The sequence below is a fragment of the Bufo bufo genome, chromosome 1 (genome assembly GCF_905171765.1).
Source record: "Bufo bufo chromosome 1, aBufBuf1.1, whole genome shotgun sequence".
Classification (NCBI taxonomy): domain Eukaryota; kingdom Metazoa; phylum Chordata; class Amphibia; order Anura; family Bufonidae; genus Bufo; species Bufo bufo.
In genome coordinates, this window is record NC_053389.1 from 743,158,858 (window position 1) to 743,176,384 (window position 17,527).

Below are 17,527 nucleotides of genomic sequence, written 5' to 3' on the forward strand. Positions count from 1 at the left end.
CAGGATGCCCGCTGAATGATTTCAGCCGGCATCCTGTCACAATTATCCTGCGCCGCAATTTAAACTTAGGACGTACCGGTACGCCCCGAGTCCTTAAGGACTCGGCAAATAGGGCGTATCGGTACACCCTAAGCCCTTAAGGGGTTAAAGGTCTGCGCATGCGCAGACTGGGAAACCGGATCCGTTTCTCCGGAACACTTGGTACCAGATTCGGCATTAGTACATTTCAATGGCAAGTGTTCCGAAATTTTGGCAGGTGAAAATACCGTAAGAGGGACTAAACAGAAGACATCCTGATGCATACTGAACGGAATGCTCTCCATTCAGAATGCATTAGGATAAAACAAGCGTTTTTTTCCGGTATGGAGCCCCTGTGACGGAACTCAATACCGAAAAACTTTAACGCTAGCGTGAAAGTACCCTTAGAACTGCAGAGACCCACCACACATGGCGGTACCACAACAGCCATATAAGGCAGGTCTAATGATAACTTATTGCTATTATTGAGCCATTTAGAGGCAGTCCGGCCGGTATTTGCACATGTTACTGCTGTGAGGTGGACGCTGAGGTAAATGCCCTCACAGATAAGCCAGTGCATGTGGCCATACTATTATCATGTCATACACAGAACTACAGCAGCTCTCACTGCGCGCCTGTCACACACTTCACTCTCCAGAGACAAGGAGCGCAGAAGGCGGGAAACGAATTTGGCGCCCTTCTCTTTCAGGTGACGCGGCGATCACGTGACCCGCGCCATATAAGCCGCAGGAGGAGCCGCTGTCGGGCTTATTTGGCGCCACAGCGCGAGCGGACAGGAGGAGAGAGCGACACCGGGGAGCTCAGTGCGGGAGGCGGGAAACACATCATCTTTACAGCGCTCTAAGTGACTGACGTTCGTTCGCTGCCACCATGTTTGAGGCCAGACTAGTGCAGGGCTCCATCCTGAAGAAGGTGCTGGAAGCGCTGAAAGATCTGATCGATGAGGCTTGCTGGGACATCACCTCCAGCGGCATCAGCCTGCAGAGCATGGACTCGTCTCACGTCTCCCTGGTGCAGCTCACCCTCCGCTCCGACGGGTTTGATACCTACCGCTGCGACCGGAACCAATCCATCGGCGTCAAGATGAGCAGGTACAGGCTATATACCTAGGGAGTGCGTGTGGATACGCAGACGTGTATGGATGTGTGGCCCTTATTGTGTACAGTAACGGCTGCGTGCTGTGAACGCTACATGTGTGCGGTACCGGCAGCCGGCTGTGGCCGGTGACCAGACATGCCCGCTCTTGTCTATTTCTGGCGCGGTTTTATTTCTCTCTGCCTTTCTTTGATGACGTCACCGTAACAAAGCGCCATGATTCGGGCGGGAAAACCTAGTGGGCGGAGTTTGCGCCTTTCCTGCGGTGGAGCCGCATGTGTCAGGAGCATGAGATCCCTGTCGACCTCTCCTCTAGTACACGAGAGGGTTAACAGGTGAAATTAGGAATATGACTAAAAACTAGGAATCTGCCTTTTTTTAAAAATAAATAAATCATTAAATACAGAAAAAAACAGATGTGGTGAAGTAAGAAAGAACTTCTAATACTGCATGCTAGTAATGAGTTGTATAAGCCCCATGTATGTAATATTACACAGGAGCTGTGGAGGGCCTCTGCGCACCCTCTTAGGGGCTCCTTCATGTCCCCGCTGGTCATTTCCATACTGCCCAGCTATAGGAGCAGAACAAGACTGACCCCTTTCACCTGTATGGCAGTGCTGTGTACAGATCCATACCCGTATAGTAAGCTGTATGTCTGAAGTGATCGGTTTGGACGCAGTGGGGGTCATTTACTAAGATTGCTGCACCAGTTTTTGCAATTAGTTACAAGACCCTGTTTTGCCTGTACCACAGATGACTGACAGCTGTGGGGGCGACCTCCGGGGACCGGCAGCTGCCTGCAGAGTGAAGGAGCGCGGACCATGCCACTCCATGTGTTTTCTATGGGAGCGCCGAAAATGGCAGAGCAGCGCTTAGCTACTTTTGAAAGTCCCATAGAAATTAATGTGAAGCGAGCCCAGCCACCACTCCATTCTCTATGGGGCTGATGGAAATGGCGGAGCCAGAACCCGGCCATTTTTGGCACTCCCATAGAAATGAGATGTGGCTGCAGCTCTCAGTGCTACCCGTGCCTCAGACATTGGTGGTGAGGCTTGCCAGCTGTCCAGAAATTTCTGGACAGCCCCTATAAACCACTTACACTCTAAGGGCCCATTCACACAACCATATGAATGGGTCCGCAACTTTGCAGAATGTGTGCGGACCCATTAATTTCAATCGTGGAGAGTAGGCATTTCTATAATGGGCATTTCGTTTTGCAAATTGCAGAACGCACAGACCACGAAACAGTGCAGTCGTGTCAATGCACCCTTATAGAGAGGAGGCCCAAGGGGTGGGGGAGCACCAGTTTTGTGATTCTTTTAAATGATGCACAGATGCGGTGTTGTGCCAATTTGCTCATATAGAACTCCTTGCTTTTTGCAGTATGTCAAAAATCTTGAAGTGTGCAGCGAGTGAAGACATAATTACTCTGAGAGCCGAGGACAATGCAGATACAGTCACAATGGTGTTTGAATCTCCAAGTAAGTGTTTTCTCAGAATTGGTGTTACTTTCACACCGCGTTTGGTGCGGATCTGTCATGGATCCATTTGTATTATCTTTAACATGGCAAAGACAGATCCGTCTTGAACACCATTGAAAGTCAATGGGAGACTGATCCGTTTTCAATTGTCAGTTTGGCTCAGTTTCATCAGACGGACACCAAAACGCTGCAAACAGCCTCCAAAGCAGAATGGAGACTGAACTGATGCAAACTGAGCGGATCTTTTTCCATTCAGAATGCATTAGGGCAAAACTGATCAGTTTTGGACCGCTTGTGAGAGACCTGAAATGGGTCTCTCAAACAAAGCCAAAACGCCAGTGTAAAAGTAGACTAATGTGTCGCAAGAGCTGTCCTGGTGATGTACCCTGCCACCAGATGTGGCAAATGACGGTTCTGCAGGAGCTTTCCATTCTGGCTAATGTTGGGAGCTTCCCAAAGAGCAGGCCTATGGACAAACTAAGGAGGAGATTGTACAAAGTGAATAAACTGCTTCTAATTTCTACAAGGCTTCTAAAAAATGAATCTTATTGTAGCCATGAGCATCTAGTCCACTCCTCATAGATTGTAGTTCATCAGTAACCGTTTCTATGAGGGAGGAATAGCAGTTAGTGTACATCCTATTAACCCTTTTGATACCAGCGCCATGCATGTACAGCGCTGGTTTGATGTGTAAACATGGCGCCCACTCACACGTGCAGCAGGCGTCATGGCCGGCAGATCTTTGCTGTTTCAAACAGCAGAGATCGGTGGCTAATTACCATGACTGGCGATAATGCCGATCGTGGTAATTGCTTTAGATGCCATGACCAAGTGAGATCACGGCATCTAAATGCGCAAAAACCCGGCAGCCCTTCCTACCGATGCCTCGTGTGGCCATTTGGGGCATCGGTACTTGTGCTTAGGCTGAAAGTGTTCATGCTGAAATTCTCATTTTGGTCGCCATATGGCAGGCCAGGAAAAAAAATCTTTACACAAAATTAAAAAAGGAAAATATTTTTTTTATATATCACCCCCCTTTCTGTTTAAATAAAAAATAAATACCTAAACCCCCTTTCCATATAAATAAATATAAACATCATGGGTATTAGGGATCGACCAATTATCGGTTTTACCGATATCGGCCGACATTTAGGATTTTGGAAGTTATCGGCATCTATTTTGCCGATAGCGTATTGGGAACACAGATCGCGCTGCTATCAGCGCTCTCCGTGTTCCCTCAGCAGCACAGGGGAGAAGGAAGCAGTGTCTCCCTCCCCCTGTGCTGCTGCAGCCAGTGAGAGGAAGGAGGACAAGAGAAGGGGCGGGGCTATTAATCATTGGTGGCAGTGGCCACAGGATCCCCTCCTTCTCTGATCGGAGCCCTAGCAGTGTAATCCTGGGGCTCCGAACGGTTACCATGGCAGCCAGGATGCTATTGAAGCCCTGGCTGCCATAGTAAGCTCCATGCTGCTGTGTGCACAAAGCACAGAGCAGCAGGGACAGTGTGAGGTCCTATTTACCCTGATAGAGATCTATCAGGGTGAATAGGACAAGGGTTCTAGTCCCTAAGGGGGTTAAAAGTTAGTAAAAAAAAAAAAAAAAGTGAAAAAACCCCCACCAAAATATTAAGTATAAATGAAAAAAAGATTTACATAAAAGAATACACAACAAAAAACAAATTTTCAGCAGATTTGTGTAGGAATTTTTAATTTTTTTTCAAAAATGAAAATTCCCAGAATATCGGTATAAATTATCGGCTATCGGCCTGAAAGTTCACAAATTATCGGTATCTGCCCTAAAAAATCAATATCGGTCAATCCCTAATGGGTATCATTGAAAACGCCCATACTATTAAAATAGACAAAAAAAATCCAATACGGCGAATGGCGTAACAGAAAAAAGGGTCAAAATGACCAATTTGCCATTTTTTTTATCGCTGTAATAAAATGTGATCAAAAAGTCACACACCAAAATGGTATCAATAATAACTACAGATTGTTCCTCAAATCAAAAAATGAGCCCCTGTACAGCTCAGTAGACGTAACTATAAAAAAGTAAGTTATGGGGGTCAGAATAAGGTCATGTAAAAAATAATTGTTTGAATTTATTTTTACACCATTTAGACATAAAGAACCTATACATATGGCGTACTGACCCAGAGAATGAAGGGCATGGGTCAGTTTTGCTGTAAACGAAACGCTGTGGGAACAAAACCTGTACAACGTGTAGGAATTGTTGTTTTTTCTTCAATTCCACCCCATTTGGATTTTTTTTTTTACTGCTTCCCACTACATGTTATGCCATAATGGTGGCATTAGAAAGTACAACCTGTCCCGCAAAAAATAAGCCCTCATACAGCTATGTGACTAAAAATATAAAAGTTCTGGCTCAAGGAAAATAGGGAAGGAAAAGGAAAAAACCTCCAGTATCCAAGGGGTTAAAAGTGTAAAGCACTCCATATATACAGACCTTATATTGAGATGAATCTGTTCTCTGGCCGACTACATATGACCTGCAGCAGAAGTAGATTTTCTGTAAGTGTGCTCTTCCCATTGTAAGGTATGTATTGCAATTAACATTTTTCTTTTCATAATTTCCTTTCAGATCATGAGAAGGTTTCTGACTATGAGATGAAGTTGATGGATCTGGATGTTGAACAGTTAGGAATTCCAGTAAGTGTATAGTCATTCCTGTGAAGCACATGCTGCTACATAATCTATATAACTGGACACACGCATTAAGGGCAATCTAATGGTGGAAGTCTTGGTACAGGACTGACCCATCCAAAATCTTGTCAAAATATTAATTTATTGTTTTTCTGTAACAGGAGCAGGAGTATAGTTGTGTTATAAAGATGCCATCTGGGGAATTTGCACGCATTTGTCGGGATCTTAGCCAGATCGGAGATGCTGTTGTGATCTCATGTGCGAAGGATGGAGTCAAATTCTCTGCAAGTGGAGAACTGGGAACAGGGAATGTCAAGCTGTCACAGACCTCCAATGTTGATAAAGAGGAGGAAGCTGTAAGTGCTACTTATTGTCAAATTTTTATTATTTTTATTAAATTGCTGCATTGGGCTTAACTATTTCCTTTCTCTTTTCAGGTTACAATAGAAATGAATGAGCCAGTCCAGCTCACATTTGCTTTAAGGTATCTAAATTTCTTCACCAAAGCCACACCCCTGTCCCCAACAGTGACCCTCAGCATGTCGGCCGATATCCCACTAGGTGAGTAATCTGTGATCGCTGGCTGATCATTAGGTAGTGGGATATTTCAGAGATCACTTACTGAAGGGTGACCTTTCATATTGAGGTTACACAACATGTGAAAATGTTTGCACCTCTGTAGTGACTTGTTCTAGGACCTGTGCTTTACAGAGAATACCCAGTCCTAGCTGTACGGGTAAGCTCTGTTTACATTTGCAAGATGTGTATCCTCTGTTGGGCTGTGGCTAACACCTCCGTGGACTCCAAAGCTCCAGCAGAAGACAACCCATTTGGAGCAGATCATTTGATATCTTTGAGGCTCAGATTTCTGCCACAAGTGCTTTAATATAATTCTGTATGAAAAACCTAGTTATTTGTCTAATTTATAGTGTTACAAAAATGCAAGTTATGGCATTGTTTACTTTCAAGAATTATGACAGAACTCGTTAGTCACTGGGGTCAGTCTGGTACTATTTGTACAGCAAACAGTTATAAATGGAACCCATGATGCATATGTGAACAGTAACCTAACCAAAATGTAATGTCTTATGTTTTCGTTCTGTTTATTTATTCCATTCTAATTATTTATTTTCCCTTTCAGTGGTCGAATACAAAATTGCAGATATGGGTCATGTGAAGTACTACCTGGCTCCAAAGATCGAAGATGAAGAAGCTTCTTAATGTTGTATAGTTTATTTTATGTGAAAGTCAACTGAACATCACAGCTTTTGCCAACTGCCTTGTAATGAACGTAACCATATTACATTCTGGCCATGTTTCTAGGCATGTCTGTAGATATCTATGTAAATATTCAACAATCTTTGTAATACCTGCCATATGGAACCAGTAAATCTTTGTAATAACTGATTCTGATGGTCCGTCCTATTACCTGTGCTATTGTGGATCTCTCATACCTTAGGTGGAGGGAAGTAATGTAAAAACAGCCTATTCATGAATAAGCACGACTGTTCATAGCAAAGCTTACTGGACAATACGAAGTCTATACATGCATTAGCACAAAGAATCATTAATGTAATGCTGGGAAAGGGTTGACCCTGTTTTTTTTTTTTTTTTTATAAAGTCTACTGCAAAATGCATGGGGGCGGGGGAGCCAAAGCAAGCTGCAACTTGAAAAAGCGCTTGACCCAAAAAAGCATATTGAATATCTTCTGCTGCTTCCGTGCACCATCTTTAGGGCTCATGGCCGTTGCCCGGCCATATTGGCAATACACAGGCACCAACAGTGTGCCCCCCGCATCACTGATGCAGACCCATTCACTTGAATGGGTTTGCAATCCAGGAGATATGGTATGGATCGGAGGCACTACAGAGTGCTTCTGTGGGCTTTCTGTCTGTGCCTCCGCACCGCAAAAGTAGTGCACGTGCTACAGGCCACAGCCTGAAGGACTTTGCGCCCAAAGGAAAGATCTGACAGGTTTAATCTATAGTGTCTGTAGAAGCAGAAGACCATGTTGCTGCTCTGCAAATGTCTTGTATAGAAACATGCCTTTTCTGCCCAGGAAGTTGCTACCACTCTTGTAGAATGGGCCGACCAGCCAGACGGGACAGGTTCCTGCATAGAAAGATGCCAAAGAAATAGCCTGCTTGATCCAACGGGCTAAAGTACTTTTACTAGCTGATTTCCCCTTATTCTGGCCTGAAAATAAGACAATGAAGAGGACTTCCTCCTACCTTTTGTAGCCTCTACGTACCGTAGGACACATTCTCTAACATCCAAAGAATGGAAATCTGCCTCTTCCTCGTTCCACGGATTCTCATAGAAGGAAGGAAGAATGACTTCTATGGAATTCCGATACTACTTTGGGTAAAAATGCTGGGTCTGGCCTAAGACGGACACAATCATCTTGGAAAATCGTATATGGAGGGCTAATGGAAAGAGCCTGAAGCTCACTAATTCTCCTGGCTGATGTAATAGCTACCAAAAAATACATTTCAAGGTCAGGAACTTAATTGGCAGAGAGTCTACAGGACTAAAGGGAGGTTTAACCAAGGCCCTTAACACCAGATTAAGATCCCAAGGAGGAGCTTTGAAATTCCTGGCAGGGAGACTCCTAGATATTACAAAACCTTATAATCCAAGGATGACACTCCAACCTGTAATCGAATAAAACGTGGCCACCTGGACCTTGATAGTACTTAGTGCTAGGCCTTTCTCCACACCTCTCTGAAGAAAAATCCAAGATTTTACTTAACTGAAGAGGGTAGGATGTGCAAGGAGGGACTCCTAGAAACTTAAAAGGTAATCCAAGTTCTAGCATAGATATTAGTAGTCACCGGCTTCCTACTTAACGGCATGGTAGCAACCACCGATTCAGAAAGACCTATCTAGTAAAAGGCGCCGTTCAAAAGCCATGCTGTCAAATGGAGCCTTTTCACAGAGGGGTGGACAATAGGACCCTGAAAAAGATCTGGGATCTCCAGAAGGACCCAAGGATCTGCTACTGACATCACACTCAGCCAATAGAACCACGCTTGACGTGGCCGGAAGCGAGCAATCATGATGATTCTGGCTTTGTTTTTCCTGACCTTCTTGAGAACCCTCGGTATCAACTGAAGTGGAGGGAAGGCATATAATAGACCAGGGATAGCCAACCTGAGGCTCTCCAGCTGTTGCAAAACTACAACTCCCACCATGCCTAGACTGCCTATAGCTATCAGCCTACAGCAGGGCATGGTGGGAGTTGTAGTTTTACAACAGCTGGAGAGCCGCAGGTTGGCCATGCTTATAATCTGGTCGATCCCTGGGAGACAGGGAGTAGAATATTTTTACCTTCCTGTTCTCCCTGGTGGCAAAAAGATCTACAGGGTGGGCCATTTATATGGATACACCTTAATAAAATGGGAATGGTTGGTGATATTAACTTCCTGTTTGTGGCACATTAGTATATGTGAGGGGGGAACTTTTCAAGATGGATGGTGACCATGGTGGCCATTTTGAAGTTGGCCATTTTGAATCCAACTTTTGTTTTTTCAATAGGAAGAGGGTCATTTGACACATCAAACTTATTGGGAATTTCACAAGAAAAACAATGGTGTGCTTGATTTTAACGTAACTTTATTCTTTCATGAGTTATTTATTCTTTCATGAGTTATTTACAAGTTTCTGACCACTTACAAAATGTGTTCAATGTGCTGCCCATTGTGTTGGATTGTCAATGCAACCCTTTTCTCCCACTCTTCACACACTGATAGCAACACCGCAGGAGAAATTCTAGCACAGGCTTCCAGTATCCGTAGTTTCAGGTGCTGCACATCTCGTATCATCTGAAGGCAATCGTCTATGCTGTGAAGATACGAGATGTGCAGCACCTGAAACAACGGATACTGGAAGCCTGTGCTAGAATTTCTCCTGCGGTGTTGCTATCAGTGTGTGAAGAGTGGGAGAAAAGGGTTGCATTGACAATCCAACACAATGGGCAGCACATTGAACACATTTTGTAAGTGGTCAGAAACTTGTAAATAACTCATGAAAGAATAAAGTTACGTTAAAACCAAGCACATCATTGTTTTTCTTGTGAAATTCCCAATAAGTTTGATGTGTCAAATGACCCTCTTCCTATTGAAAAAACAAAAGTTGGATTCAAAATGGCCGCCATGGTCACCACCCATCTTGAAAAGTTTCCCCCCTCACATATTAACTTCCTGTTTGTGGCACATTAGTATATCACCAACCATTCCCATTTTATTAAGGTGTATCCATATAAATGGCCCACCCTGTACTTGAGGCATCCCCCATAACTTGACAATCTGGCTGAAAACAGAAGGGTCCAGAGATCAACGGCTTAGAAAATCGGCCTTCCAATTGTCCACACCTCTGATATGAAGGGGCGAGAGGGACAAAGCTACCCCCTCCACAAGGGAAAAAAAATCTGAACCTGCAGGGACACGGACTGGGTACCACCCTGATGATTCAGATATGCTACGACCGAGGCATTGTCAGATAAAATTCTCACGTGTTGACCCCTGATCAGAGGGAGTAACTCTCTGAAGGGCCAGAAAAACTGCCATAAACTCTTTTAGATTTGAAGAACTGTCCAACATCCGGCAGTCCCACAATCCTTGAAGCAAGGTCTCTCCCACATGAGCCCCCCACCCTACTGGGCTGGCGCCTGTGGTAACTATAAGGGGATCTTCGATCCTCCATGGGACTCCCTGCCCCAGGTTCTCTAGTGACAGCCACCACTTTAGTGTCTGACAAGTCTGGGCTGAAATCACTATACTGCTTTCCAGGTCCTCCATTTTTCCTGACCAGTTTCCCAAGATTTCCTCTTGGAGGGCTCAGTAATGGAGCCTATTGAACTGCAGGTATACAGGCGGTCAGAGTTCCCAGTACTGACATCCCTTTCCTTATGGACACACACGGATTGTTTATCAGGGTGTGAACCACTGCCCTTATTTTCTGAATTTTTTCTGAGGTTAGGAAGGATCTCTGAGACACTGAATCCAGTAAGATTCCCAGGAACTGTTGTTTCTTTTCTGGAATCAGTCTCGATTTTTCTCTGTTCAGGATCCAGCCCAGGGTTGTCATGATTTTTACCACCTGTTGGACCTGAAATAAGCATCTCTGGTAAAGACCGTGCGACAATCAGAAAGTCGTCCAAGTATGGGACAAACAGGATATCTCTTTCCCTGATATGAGCTGCCATCTCTGAGACTAACTTCGTAAAAATCCTTGGCGCCATCGAGATTCCGAAAGGTAATACCTGGAATTGAAAGTGCTTCAGCTCCCCCTGGAATCTTAAAGGGTTTCTATCACTTCGTTTCACCTATTTAGCTTTCAGACACTAGCGATCCGCTAGTGTCTGCTTTATCTAACCATCCTAATATAAGAGTTTATTGTCCTGCCGTTTAGCTAAAAAAATAACTTATATAGATATGCAAATGAGCCTCTAGGTGCTATGGGGGCGTCATTAGCACCTAGAGGCTCCGTCTACCTTAACAAACTGCCGCCGCCCAGCGCGTCCCTCCAGCCCGCCCATCTCCAGCTGAAGCGATCCTCTCCGTGCGCGTCTCTGTTCTGCGCATGCGCAGTGAATGTCTGATCGCTTCCCTGCTCAGACATCTCCACTGCGCCTGCGCCGATGACGTCATAGTGCTCCGAGGAACAGGCGCAGTGGAGATGTCTGAGCAGGGAAGCGATCAGACATTCACTGCGCATGCGCCGAATACGAGGAGCATCGCATTCCGGAGGAGATGGGCGGGCTGGAGGGACGCGCTGGGCGGCGGCAGTTTGTTAAGGTAGACGGAGCCTCTAGGTGCTAATGACGCCCCCATAGCACCTAGAGGCTCATTTGCATATCTATATAAGTTATTTTTTTAGCTAAACGGCAGGACAATAAACTCTTATATTAGGATGGTTAGATAAAGCAGACACTAGCGGATCGCTAGTGTCTGAAAGCTAAATAGGTGAAACGAAGTGATAGAAACCCTTTAAGGCCACTCTGAGATACTTCTGGTGCCCTGGAAAAATCGGAAGGTGATAGTAGGCATCTTTGATGTCTAAAACTGCCATAAAACAGTCCTTGTAAAGAAGCTGAATTACCGTCTTTATAGTCTCCATTTTGAAGCGTTGGTATAACAGGTACTCGTTTAGAGACTTCAAGTTAATGATAGTCCTGTATTCTCCACTTGGTTTTCTTTCTAAAAACAGAGTAGAATAATATCCTGTGCCCCTTTCCTCTAACGGACACTGAATGAGTGCACCTTTTTGAATGAGTTTTGAAACCTCCTTTTCTAAGGCAGTCTGAGTTGAATGATCTACTCGCGTAATTTTGAATCGTTGCGGAGGGAACTTTTTGAACTCTAGCTTGAATCCCTCTTCTAATGAACGCAGGATCCACGCGCTGTTGGAAATTTTGGACCAGGCTGGGCAAAAAGATTGTAATCTTCCTCCCACCCTGGTGTCATTGGGAGCTGTCTTTCTTAGGGGGTCCCTGGATTGATTTTTGAACCGCAGCCCTTTGGACCTGGAGAATTTCCATCTGTCACTTCTATTTGCTTTACTCCTATTCCTATCCCTATTTCATCTGCCTCTCTGGGAAATACGGTCCTGCTTACGAAAGGACGACTGAAAAGAAGACGGGAACCCCTTTTTAATCCCCTGCCTTCTCTAATATGTCGTCCAAGGAAGACCCAAACAAATATTTCCCCTCACAAGGGATACCACATAAGCGATTTTTTTAGGCCAAATCCCCTGACCAATTCTTGAGCCAAATAGCCCTACGAGCAGAATTGGCCATGGTTGAAGCCCTAGCGGACAACCTAACTGCATCCGCAGAGGCATCTTTCAAAAAATTGGCTGCTTTTCCAATAGCCTCGACCGATTCTAATAATTTATCTCTAGGAGTCTTATCCCGGATTTGCGTCTCCAGCTGTTTAATCCACAATATTTGTGCCCTAGCCGTACAGGTGGAAGCTATATTAGGCTTGAAGGATGCACCTATGGATTCCCATGTTCTCCTTAAAAAGGTGTCAGCCTTCCTGTCCATCAGATCCTTAAGATTGCCCAAATCATCAAAGGGTAGGGATGACCTTCAAGACACTTTAGCTATGGGCACATCAATTTTGGGAGCCCTATCCCATAGAGAACATTCACCTTCTTCAAACGGATATTTTCTTTTGATTACTGATGGGATAAAGCTTCTTTTATCCGGATGTTTCCACTCTCTATTCATCTTGGCCCCTACATTCTTGTGGATAAAAAAGGCTCTTCGTTTCTTAGTCTGCAGGCCCCCAAACATGATATCCTGAATCGAGCGAACCTCTTTTGCATTCTCCAGATTCACAGTTGCCCTGACTGCCTTGATTAATTGATCTACCTCCTGAACAGGAAAAAAGGGCCTACCACTGCATTCCTCATCTGAAGAGGATGTAACAGACTCCATTTCACCGCTTTCAAGTTCGTCCTCTGAACTAGATAGGTCAGAATTTCCAATTGAAAAAGATGTGCTATCTTTGGCGCTCTTTCGCCTGCGTTCTTTACTTGACATAAGACTTAAAGAGGACCTTTCACTAGTTTAAAAACTAACTATATCAGTGGGCAGAGCGGCGCCCAGGGGTCCCCCTGCACTTACTAGTATGTCTGGGCGCCGCTCCGTTCGCCCAGTATAGGCTCTGGTGTCTGCAGCTCCCTCTGTTGTACTGGGCGGAGTTTTTGTATTAGGGTTGTCACTTGCTGCAGCGCTGGCCAATCGTAGCGCACAGCTCATAGCCTGGGACTCCCAGGCTATGAGCTGTGCGCTACGATTGGCCAGCGCTGCAGCAAGTGACAACCCTAATACAAAAACTCCGCCCAGTACAACAGAGGGAGCTGCAGACACCAGAGCCTATACTGGGCGAACGGAGCGGCGCCCAGACATACTAGTAAGTGCAGGGGGACCCCTGGGCGCCGCTCTGCCCACTGATATAGTTAGTTTTTAAACTAGTGAAAGGTCCTCTTTAAGTCTTATGTCAAGTAAAGAACGCAGGCGAAAGAGCGCCAAAGATAGCACATCTTTTTCAATTGGAAATTCTGACCTATCTAGTTCAGAGGACGAACTTGAAATCGGTGAAATGGAGTACCAAAAAATTAACGCCATAAAATTTATAATGTAAAAACGCAGTGGCAGTATTGCAGTATTAATCAGAAAGTTATGTGTACCCCAAAATGGCGCCATTAAAAACTACAACTTGTCCCATAAAAAACAAGCTCTCATAAAGCTATATAGACAAAAAAATTAAAAAGTTATAGCTCTTGGAACGAGACCATGAAAAAAGGAAGAAAAGCGCTTGGTCATAAAGGCCCAAACAGGCTTGGTCACTAAGGGGTTAAACTGAAACAGGCTGTTTTTCAGCTGATCCAAATTTTAGGACCACATGCCTTTAACCACTTCCCATCTGGGCCCTTTGCCCCCTTCCTGACCAGGCCAAATTTAGCAAAACGGACATATCTCACTTTATGTGGTAATAACTTTGGAACGCCTTTATTTATCCAAGTCATTCAGAGATTGTTTTCTCGTGACACATTGTACTTCATGATAGTCATAAATTTGAGTCAAAATATTTCACCTTTATTTATAAAAAAATCCCATATTTACCCAAAAATTTAAAAAAAAATCGCAATTTTCTAAATTTCAATTTCTCTGCTTTTAAAACAGAAAGTGATACCTCATAAAATATTTATTATTTAACATTCCCCATATGTCTACTTTATGTTGGCATCATTTTGGAAATGTCATTTTATTTTTTTAGGACGTTAGAAGGCTTAGAAGTTTAGAAGCAATTCTTCAAATTTTTAAGAAAATTGCCAAAACCCACTTTATAAGGACCAGTTCAGGTCTGAAGTCACTTTGTGGGGCCTACATAGTGGATACCCCCATATATGACCCCATTGTAGAAACTACACCCCTCAAGGTATTTAAAACCGATTTTACAAACTTTGTTAACCCTTTAGGCGTTCCACAAGAATTAAAGGAAAATGGAGATCAAATTTTTAAATTTCACTTTTTTGGCAGATTTTCCATTTTAATCAATTTTTTTCTCTAACACATCGATGGTTAACAGCCAAACAAAACTCAATATTTATTACCCAGATTCTGCGGTTTACAGAAACACCCCACATGTGGTCGTAAACTGCTGTATAGGCACACGGCAGGGCGCAGAAGGAATGGAACTCCACATGGTTTTTAGATGCCATGTCCCATTTGAAGCCCCCTGATGCACCCTTACAGTAGAAACTCCCAAGAAGTGACCCCATTTTGGAAACTAGGGGATAAGGTGCCAGTTTTATTAGTACTATTTTTGGGTACATATGATTTTTTGATCATTCAATATAACACTTTATGGGGCAAGGTGACCAAAAAATTGGTTGTTTTAGCACAGTTTCTATTTATTTATTTTTACAGCGTTCACCTTAGGGGTTCAGTCAAGTGACATTTTTATAGAGCAGATTGTTACGGACGTGGCGATACCTAATATGTATACTTTTTCTCATTTATTAAAGTTTTACACAATAATAGCATTTTTGAAACCAAAAAATTATGTTTTAATGTGTCCATGTTCTGAGAGCTATAGTTTTTTTATTTTTTGAGAGATTTTCTTATGTAGGGGCTCATTTTTTGCGGGATGAGGTGACGGTTTTATTGGTACCATTTTGTGGGACATACGCGTTTTTGATCACTTGGTGTTGCACCTTTTGTGATGCAAGGTGACAAAAATTGCTTGTTTTGACACAGTTTTTTTAATTTATTTTTTACGGTGTTCATCTGAGGGGTTAGGTCATGTGATATTTTTATAGAGCTGGTTTTTTTTTTTTTTTTTTTTTTTTTTTAATTATCTTTTTATTTTCATTTTAAAAGCATAGACAGGTAGACAAGTTGACATCACTTATCATTTTTTCCAACTGCTTAACATTTACAAAAGACTATTTGTTATCAATAATCTTAGAGTATAGAGAACATAAGCAAATGATGGTACAATTATATAATATCGTATCCAATTGTATAGGATTATGCATAGAATAAAAAAGAAAAAAAAATCAGCAGTAAAAGTAATCCTAACTTAGGTAAGTAAGAAAAACAAACAAATAAATGACACAAACAATGGGGGATTTGACAGAGACACGACACAAGAGGAAAGGAAGTAAAACGTAGATGCCATTCATTCACTGGTTAAGCTCATGAACGTTGTCCCATAACTGCCATAATTTGTTGAACCTTTCCATACTATTAGTTAGACCAGCTGATAGATATTCCATCCTTCTAACCTCGGTGATATTGGTAAGAAGGTCTAGCTGGGTGGGGGAAGTTGTTTTCTTCCAGAATCTAGCTATAAGACGTCTGGCTGCGGTCAGAATGTGTAAAGTAAGAAATAAAATATGTCTCCTCAATAATATCGACGGCATATTTAACAAATAAAAGAAAGGGTCTAGTGGGAATCTGATATTGAGCAGACTGAAAAGAACCTCCTGTACCATATGCCAATAAGACTGAATCAGGGGGCACTCCCAGAAAATATGTATATGAGAACCTTCTCCTGTAGCACATCTCCAACATCTATCTGAGATGTTAGGGTTAAGGTGCCTCAATAGTTTTGGGGTGTGATACCAAAACATAAGTATCTTGTAAGAGTTTTCCTTATGTGTAACGCAGGAGGAGGTCTTTGCAGTCCTTTCCCAAATCAGCTTCCATTCAGCAGGCGACACATAACGACCAAGGATAGATTCCCATTTAATCATATAAGGATGTTTCACAGTTGAAGACGACAATATACCATAAATCTCTGAAATGAGACCCCTAGTGGTGCTTGACAACTTGCATAATTTCTCAAATGTAGAAGGGGTGGAGACAGTCGAGGATTTAAAGAGGCTAGAAAGCAGATGCTGAAGTTGTAGATATTGATATCCAGAAGATTCAGATAACTTAAAGGACATTCTTAACCTATCCAGTGGCAATAAACTGAGTGTTTTATGGTCAGTTATATCCACAAAGCGAAATAATTTATTGGAGAACCAAGGCTTAAGAAAAGAGGCGTGCATACCCATCGGGAACAGGGGATTAAATAAGAAGGAAGTCATTGAAGACTTTTCAGGTGCTAGAGAGAATTTACGATTACAACTACGCCAAATATTATATGTATGAGTGATTGGACCTAACATTTCCGGAACCAACGTGTTCGGAAGTGGTGTCCATAAAAGTGAATTGGGATGTATAGGGGCTAACCATAATTTTTCTATTTCTAGCCACCTGGAATAAGCATATAAATTAGACCATGCCGGGAGCCTTCTGAGATGTGTGGCCCAATAATACCTAGTAACATCTGGAGCTGCCAGACCACCTTGAGTTTTGAGTGCCGTGAGAGTTGCACATCCAATCCGATGCCTCTTCCCATTCCATATAAAATTTAGCATACTTGTCTGAAAGGTCCTTTAGAGGAACAGGGATCGGTAGTGTTTCAAACAAATATAAAAGTTTAGGCAAAATTGTCATTTTGACCGCTGCTATGCGACCTAATAAGGAAATGGGAAGAGACATCCACCTGGTCATGAGCATCTTTAGTTCACGGAAAGTATTTGGAAAATTTTGACCATATAGTGAACCATATGTCGGAGTTAGGCTAATTCCAAGATAACGCAGCTTTGTGTCTTGCCATCTAAAGCGAAAGTTAGTTTTTAGTATAGTTAAATCATCTAGGGAGAAGTTGAGAGGTAAGGCTTCAGTCTTAGCAGTATTAACCTTGTAACCCGATAACCTGCCGTAGGTTTCCAGAAGGCGAAAGAGGTTAGGAAGTGAGATGTGTGGATTTGTCAATGTAAGCAAGATATCATCAGCGAACAAGGACAATTTGAACTCTACTTTATTCACCAAAACTCCACGGATATCAGGGTGAGCCCTAATGGCTGCTGCGAGGGGCTCAATGCAAAGGACAAAAATTAATGGGGACAATGGACAGCCCTGACGTGTACCATTATATATGGGGAAGATCGGAGATTGTGCGTGAGGCATTTTTACTGTAGCTGTAGGCTGGGCATATAGGACTTTCAGGGCATTAAGAAATGGTCCGGCAATGCCAAAGGCCCCCAGGGCGGAGAACATAAACGACCAATTTAATCGATCAAACGCCTTTTCGGCGTCGAGGCTTAGCAAAAGTGCTATGTCTTTACGCTTATTAACGATTTCCACTAAATCAATAGTTCGCCTAGTGTTGTCT

At 43.2% G+C, this 17,527-nt stretch overlaps 1 protein-coding gene across 1 annotated transcript; it reads left to right on the top strand.

The window, feature by feature from the left end:
* The first annotated feature begins 772 nt into the window (after positions 1-772).
* On the top strand, positions 773-6,689 carry PCNA (proliferating cell nuclear antigen). Its single transcript, XM_040414458.1, has 6 exons — positions 773-1,130; positions 2,518-2,615; positions 5,220-5,287; positions 5,443-5,637; positions 5,719-5,842; positions 6,423-6,689. Exons 1-6 carry the CDS (start codon positions 910-912, stop codon positions 6,500-6,502), a joined length of 786 nt encoding a protein of 261 aa, XP_040270392.1. The 5' UTR covers positions 773-909; the 3' UTR covers positions 6,503-6,689.
* The last annotated feature ends 10,838 nt before the right edge of the window (positions 6,690-17,527 follow it).